This window comes from Drosophila kikkawai, chromosome 3R (assembly GCF_030179895.1).
Source record: "Drosophila kikkawai strain 14028-0561.14 chromosome 3R, DkikHiC1v2, whole genome shotgun sequence".
Lineage (NCBI taxonomy): Eukaryota > Metazoa > Arthropoda > Insecta > Diptera > Drosophilidae > Drosophila > Drosophila kikkawai.
In genome coordinates, this window is record NC_091731.1 from 33,472,203 (window position 1) to 33,479,935 (window position 7,733).

General features: G+C 39.9%; 1 protein-coding gene across 8 annotated transcripts in view; it reads right to left on the bottom strand.

The window, feature by feature from the left end:
• tmod (tropomodulin) overlaps nt 1-2,825 on the bottom strand; it is a 56,170-nt gene extending 53,345 nt beyond the window's left edge. For 2 of the 8 annotated variants that reach the window (XM_070287049.1, XM_070287051.1), the window contains exons 1-2: nt 2,670-2,821; nt 1,753-2,186 (exon numbers count right to left, since the gene is read on the bottom strand). In XM_070287049.1, the coding sequence (XP_070143150.1) occupies nt 1,753-1,992 (240 nt within the window). In that variant the 5' untranslated portion in view covers nt 1,993-2,186; nt 2,670-2,821. Of the gene's footprint in view, nt 1-1,752; nt 2,286-2,669 lie in introns of those variants that run through there. The other 6 variants (XM_070287042.1, XM_070287041.1, XM_070287046.1 and 3 more) reach the window with 4 other exon arrangements.
• Between the last annotated feature and the right edge of the window lie 4,908 nt (nt 2,826-7,733).

The window sequence follows — 7,733 nt, forward strand, 5'->3', positions numbered from 1 at the left end:
CCGCCAGTTCATGGGTTCAGCATGTTAGCAGTTCACGAGTTTAGCAAACGGATCCGGACTTTGGCAACGCAATTAGTTCGGTAAGCTGCTCCAGGCGAAGCACACACGCATTCCATATGCCACGCACACATGGACGGACATATGTGTGTACACACATCCTTATCCTTATCCACGGGACCCTGGCTTACACAGCTCATGCGTTTTCATTTCCATTCCGGGCCCCATAAAAACGAGAAAAGGCCGAGCCGACCCCAAAAAGTAAATTGCAATGCAAATTTAATTTGGCTGCCATAAAACTCGACGAAAGAAAAAAAAGAAAAACAAAACCAGGGGGGAGGAGGGAGCCAGACAGTCGTAAAACAGCGGCAGCAGAGAAATCGAAGATTCCCGGGCAACAACAACAAAAACAAGAAGAGAGAGAGGAAAATGCGGCAGCAGCGGAGGAAACTGCATGCGTGGCTGCCGCGCCAAGCCGGAAATGCAATTTGTAATTTTGTGCAACGATTTGTGGCAATTAATTGCTGCACCACAACAGCACCCCGTGTGCCACTAAAACCCGCACCTTCTCCCCATCTTGAGAACGCGCCAGACCGCAAGACACGGAAACCTCAATATTTATTTTTTGTTATTTGTTACTTTTTTACATACGCACTCGCCTGCTAGCTGGCTTTTCTTTTTATTTTCCTGTTTTTCTGATACTTGTTTCTCTGCAGAAGACTTTGCATTTGTTGGCGGCACAGAATTTATTGCATTTCATTTTTTTGCAATTTCTCTCGTCTGTCGGCCGCTTTTTGTTGAGGATTTTTTGGCATCGAGTATTTAAGTGATTTCTGCTTAACAATATTTAAATTTTCGTTTTTTTTTATATTGCCCCGCAAATTGGAATCTTTTGTGATAATTTGCGCCGAAATCAAACAGCTGCAAAATTTGTTTTCTCCTATGTTTTTTTTTTGTGGGTTCTTTGCTTTTCTTTCGACGACGTCGCCTATAGAAAGTGTGGCCGAACCAGTGAGATTTATATATATCCGCTTATATGTCCGCCTATATCGGTGCTGCAGTGTGTGTGATGTATAATGTAGGGGGAAGATTTATAATATTCGTGGGACCGTATAAACAATTTGTTAAGACGCACATAGAGAAATGGCATTTGGTATAAATAATATAGCCAGAGTTCGCCATGTTTTGGCCAATTTCACAAGCAAAGAGATCGGTGTGTTGGATCCCTTTTTCAGAACATATAAATAATGATTAATAGTGTTTCATAAGAAGAGCGCCTCAAGGGTGAGAAGTTTTTGAAAAAGTCATTCTATACTTGGTTTCAATTATTTTATATATATATATTTATTTAAAACAAAAAATATTATTCGCATGTCACCAAGTCATTAATCAACCATCGTGCGGCAAATAATGATTATTCTGGTTGAGAATTTTTCAAAGTAAACTTCTTAAAATAAATATAAAGTTGGCAGAGGAAAATACAAGTCAAACAATGTTGCGATTATACTTATAGTTAAATTTATAGTTGTTTAATAAATTCCTTAAGAGAAACAAGTGGTAAACAAAAACACATTTTGGAAATATTTCATGTTTTGCAAAAACATATTGCTCATTTTGAAGGCTTTAAAAACATGATAAATAATATTTTTCTTATATAAATCTTTTTAAAGGGAATATTACATATAAAAAATATCTATTTTATAAACCCAACTTTAACTTAATGAAAGTTTTTATTGATAAGATGTAATTACTCACCTCAGTGATCTTCATGGTGCGTTTCACAGTTTTGCGGGTTACTTCGGTGGTCTCCTCCACGACATCCCCGTCCTCGTCGATGGTCTCGGTGACCATTTTCTCGGTCTCGCCGGGAATCACCTCCTCGGTATGTTCGGTGACCACGCTGGTCTTGCTCTCGGCATCAGCATCGGGTTTGGCTTCGGTTTCGGGCTTGGTCTCCTCGGCGGAGCCACCGAAAACATCCTCAATGTCCGACATGGTTCTGGCTTCGAATTCCTACACGATGCGATTGCAGTTTATCTTTTTTTCACTTTAGCTTTCTTCTTTTCCTTGGCGTTCTTGTGTGTTCACTTTCACTTGGTCCGTTCCACTGGATCCACTGATCACTGATCACAAACAATAACACATATAACACGCAGAAATGCTCGGTTTTTTCTTGCTTTTCTTGTGGCCTGAAAAAATGAACGAAATGAATGAATTTTTTTTTCTTTTGTATATTCCGTTGGGCTCTTGGCAGCCGCCGATTATTATATAAACAAGTGGAATTTCGCGGCGCGATCGCTTGTTAATAACTTGTAGAGCGCTGGATAATGGTTTAGTTATGTGGTTTCGGTTTTTTAGGAATCCTTTTAGGACTGTGCCCACGATCCTCTCGGTAACTGATTGATTTTTAAACTGAGAGGGAGACTGGTCGAATGGCGGCGACGAAAGGCACGATAACAACGAACAACGGATACGGAGAACGAATAACGGAATAATGGAACAACGGGGAGCAACGGGACAACGGAACAATGGGACAACGGAACAACGGATACCCCGTGCCGATGACAAAACACACCGAGAAGGCGAAACAAATTGAAATGGCAATCAAAAACGCATCACTTCAACTTGTTTCGCAAACAAATCCGGAATAATTACGGAATAACGGAACGCACACGAGGCGAATTACACGATCACACGGGTCTTCTGCTTTCTGTTTTCTGCTGTTTTAGCCGCTGCTTCTAATTCTGCTGCTTCTGCCGCCGCCTCTGCTGCTGGCTAGAATTATTCTGTCTGCCCACCGGAACAGAGCGAGATGGCCTGAGCCGGGCATGGTGAGGCAAGTGGCTGGGCGCAAGTGCAAGCGGGACGGCCAGAGATCCCCACTCTCACTTGCCGCTCTCATTCTCCACGCCGCCTCTCACTATCATCTCTCCACTCTCACTCGCTGCTCCCCAACAGCTGCGCCGCCTTTGCTCTGCTGACGTCTGCTCAGTTTTGAATTTTGAATGTTGATCTTCGTCGTGTTTCAAAACTTTTGTTGGTTTTTTTTTTTTTTTTGGTAATGTCTCTACATGGGGAAAAATATTTCAGGATCTAAGCATCACGTGTACGTTTCTCTTTTTTAATTCTACAAAAAGCATTCCCCTAAACTAGACCTTTCGCTTTTAATTTAAATATTAGTTTAAAAAAATTGTTAGATATTTCTCAGTGTACTTGTGCTGGTTGTTGGTGTTGTTCTTTCTTTGAGCAAATGTGAATGTGAATATGAATGCGATTGCGAATGAGTTCGCTCGCTAATTGTCCGCCTGTTGCAATTTCTCCTTTAGGCCAAGCGAGTGCAATTAGTGCGGCTGCCCGACGTCTGAGGCGCGTCAAATTTGAAACTCGTCACTTTCCGTACTTCTGCTCTTTGGACACATAGAATCTCCTTTCTCCCACCTCTCCACTCCGTACTCCCCAGGGCAACCCCACGCATACTCCAAGCTATTTTTGGGCATACGCCGTACAACAATAGCCCAGAATAGAGACGCAGCAATAAAGAGTAAATGGAGAGAGACATACTTATTGTTGATTTCGAGTGGAGTTATTTCTGACTCTTAACTAACTGCAAGTATTAAAACATATTTCAAATATACTTAGTTCTAGATAATAACACTAGCAAAACTACAAAATTGCGTATACGACTAGATGTACTGTAAATAGAAAAAATTGGTTTATTAAGATCCAAATTATCCAGTATCCGTTATCCATTAACAAAAATTGCTTAAATTTTTATTTAGTTTTCTAGAAAATAAGATTAAAAAAAAAACTGCTTTATGGGTTATAATATTACGTATACGACTTATTGTACAGTTATTGCAAAATAGGAATAGATATGGGACAAAATAATAATCCATCAGCTCAAAAATTAAATCAAAGACATTAATATTTAAAAACAAAGATATTTTACAGTATAATTTTTTAAATAAATATTTATAAATGAAAACAAGTTAATATATGGCGATATCTTTGTGTTTCAATTTAATACATACATCAATATCCTTCATAAAGACCTGTTTATTATTCAATAATTTCACCATCCATTGTTATTTACTCATTTTTCCAACAACGTCATGTCCAATAGACCCCTTTCGCCCGCTGCTACCCCGTGTAAGCAAACAACTCTGAATCGGTCAGAATATATTGGGCCGATCCGGCTGGCCATTTGGCCGGGCGGCATTTGGCGTTGTCTATTCCTTTATTCCTTTTTTTTTCATTTTGCCATTTCTTGCTTTTTTTTTTTGGTTTTTGCTCTTAGTCTTTATTTTCTTTTGGCGTTGCCGGCGTTCGACAGCTGAGCGGAGGCAGTGCATCGGATGGGATCCATCCACCATCGTAATAGTGCGGACCATCTGTCCTTTTTTTTTTGACAGAAATGTATTCTTCAATAAATTTATATTTCTAGTTTTGGACTAATACAAATACAGAATAAAATTAGAGAAAATTCTAGCAATATTTATTAAAAACGTACTTATATTCATAAGAAATAATAGGAAAATGTGACTGTCAATGTCGTTATTAACTTAAACTTTAAATACAAATGTATACTTAAATATAATATAATATTTTGTTTCTTTTCCTTTTATTTTCCTTTATGGATTTTTCCTTATTAGTTTCTGGATCCTTCCTGTTTTTAATAAAGTCTCTTGCCATCACTATATCACGTCAATCGATGCCCATACAGGGTGCCCTGAGGGGCATCTGTCGGTGTAAAGATCTCAAGTGATTTTGGCCTCTGCCTTCTGTCCGATTTCTGACTTTGTGCTGATTCTGATTTAGATTTTGATTAGCAAACGTCTTCAATTGCTGGCATTAGGTATTAGGGGTTCTTGATTTGACAGCGAATTGCGGACTTCCTGTATCGCAACGCGACTGCAAGATATATGAAAGACAAGTGTTTCGAGAAAAAACGCAATCCCCCCACAGAATGGTATATATTCCCCGGCGATCGCTGTGTAAACAAAGCGCCAAGCACACGCAAGACAAAATATATTCTAAAATTAATTTTCGAAAATGTCTTTTCAGCTCAGAGCAAACGCAGCGACATGATGCGGGACAAATGCCTGTATATAGATCCATCCAATGGATGTGTCTCTGATGAGCAAATGCAATTATGTGGCATAGCCAGGAGGGGTGGTGCTGGTGGATGCTGGGGGAATGTCAGGGGGAGGACTGCAGGAGGACTGAGAAGCCGGGTAATGAATAGAGTCACGAAATGGAGCAAGACCTTTCATTTTCCTCCTCTTGCATCGCAATGAGTGTGTTTGCATGTGGAAAACCACGATGATGACAGAGGAAGCCGCACAGAGAAAGCCAAAGGATAACATGAGATAATACAGGAGCCATACTAGCAAAGATACAGCAGGGCCTAGGAAAATATGTATTCTTAGTAAGTTTAAAGCTGAATTTATACTGCAACTATAATTTTAAATCTTTACTTCATGCATCTGCGTAAAGTTTACTATATTAAAATATCCTTTTATCGATAAATTCCATCCTCACAATATTTAAAATGTTAAAGTCTCCCTTTTGGTAAATATTTTTCATAAGGATGGCTATAATTTTTGCGCCATCTGTTGATGCACGCATACGGACGTCCCATAGCAGCTGCTCGTGATCCTTTCTGGCGTCGAGAAATCAACGCTCAAATATGATTAATAAGTAATTTCTTTGTCAACATCCGATGGAAGGGAACTGAGGGGATGGCTGGCATGACGACAGCGGCGATAACGAGAACGACAACGAGAACGGCAACGACGCCATGGAAATCTTTAATAAAATACATGCATAAATAAATTATAGGGCGAGGAAAACAAACCGGAGCAAGATGAACTGCGCCGGAATGAAAACGGAGGCGAACGGGTAATAAAACAAAGCGACAACGGCGGGGATACAAAGATGCGGGCACCATGGGGTTAAGGAGGATAAAAGAGGGGATATTGTGTGCAAGAGGGAGCAGAGCATGACCGCACTTCCATTTTCCCCACCCCACTTTTGCCGGCAGCTCCTTGGCCTTGTCGCTTCCCTGTTTATTTCACAGTTGTAAATTGCACAAAGTAAATGAAGTACTTTTTATTATAAGCCAACAAGCTAACGTGGCCTCCCTTGTACACAGACAAGAATATATATTAGGGAACTTACTGCAAGTAAAAGTAAGATAAAGAAGTTGAATTTAAAGATAATTTGGTATATAAGAAAGGGAAAATATATCTTAAAATATATATATATACCTTTTCTTTCAGTGAACCCTTCCCCCCTTGCTTTCCCCTCACCGTTGTTCTTTGAATGCGCTGTCGTTTTGCCAAGTGTCGTTGACTCGCGCTGACCTAGAGGGAAAATAAAGGCAGTGGAAAGGCCAGGGGGATGAGGAAAACGCAGCCCCGACTCCCATGCCAAGATTCATGTGTGTTTGTGTAGAACACAAAGATAATTCTGGGAAATGAAGAAAAGTTTTCGCTTCAGTCTCGATTTTCTCCGGCATGCAAAAAAGCGGAAGGCCCGAAAACGATTTCTGTCAACTTATGGAGAATTTTCATTGCCTGCCTGTCCATTAATTGAGCTGTCCAAGGGAGTGGGGTGGGAATATAGGGGGGAGGGTGAATGGAAAATGGGGAAAATGTGTAAAAGCAGCTGGCAATCGAGCATTGAAAAGTTCAGATTGCTTGCGCACCCACGAACACACACACTCGCCTGCTCATACTCAGCCACTCGAGTTGTTTGACTTGCGATTTTCCTTTTAAGTCGAGCGAAATGCAGTTAGCAGCAGCCGGGAAATGAAGGAGAAGACACAGACGCACACACAGCAGTTGCAGGGGAAACTAAAACGGAAACTGCAAATACGAGAGATTTCGCACAGCATACTTTTAGGTGAAGCTTGCCGGCAGGAAGCATCGGAATGTCCCTGATCTGGTAGCCAGCCCTGGTGTGGTATGCATAAATCTGCAGCACTGTTGGCTAAAGAATCTTTCGAAGCACTGTCTCTCGTTGCCTTCTCCGGCACAGGCCCCGCACACCACACCATACACCACCGCATTCACACACTCCCACAGAGAATGAGCAATTTCCCAGCAATTCTTTGGCCACTGCCAATGTTTGCCCTCGCAAGTATGCTGCGCAAAATATGTTCGCTTATCAGGATCCAAGTGGCTGCCGCCACTCACCACAGTCAGTGCACTGAGAGAAAAGGGAAGTGAGTATTAGAAATTATATAAGTCCGAAATAATCTTGGATGATTTTCATTAAATAGCAAATTCAAAAATACAATGGTTTAGGTTTTAAATTGGAAATAATTGTAATTGAAATTGGAATTGTATTTGTAATTTTTTTGTTTAAGATTTCAGACTCTAGGTCCACTTTTAGGCACACATTCAATTGATTTCAAATCCATGGCCGTTTTTATGGTTCCCATGTAAGTAATAAATACTACAATTTATGTGAAAAAAATTAAAAAAAAAATCTTTGGTGAATCTCCAACGCTTTTAGAAAGTTTTAAAATTTCTAAAAATACTATGAACACTGCACTGAAAAAAATGACAGTTGAAAATACAATTATAATTATTAATATTTTTAAAACTATTTACTATTATAATATTTAAAAGCTAAACCAATAAATATAATACATTTTTTTCCTTATTTTCAAAGCTTACAATCTTAGTGGAAAATTAAAAGCGGAATGGAGGAGAACATTGCAATTTCTG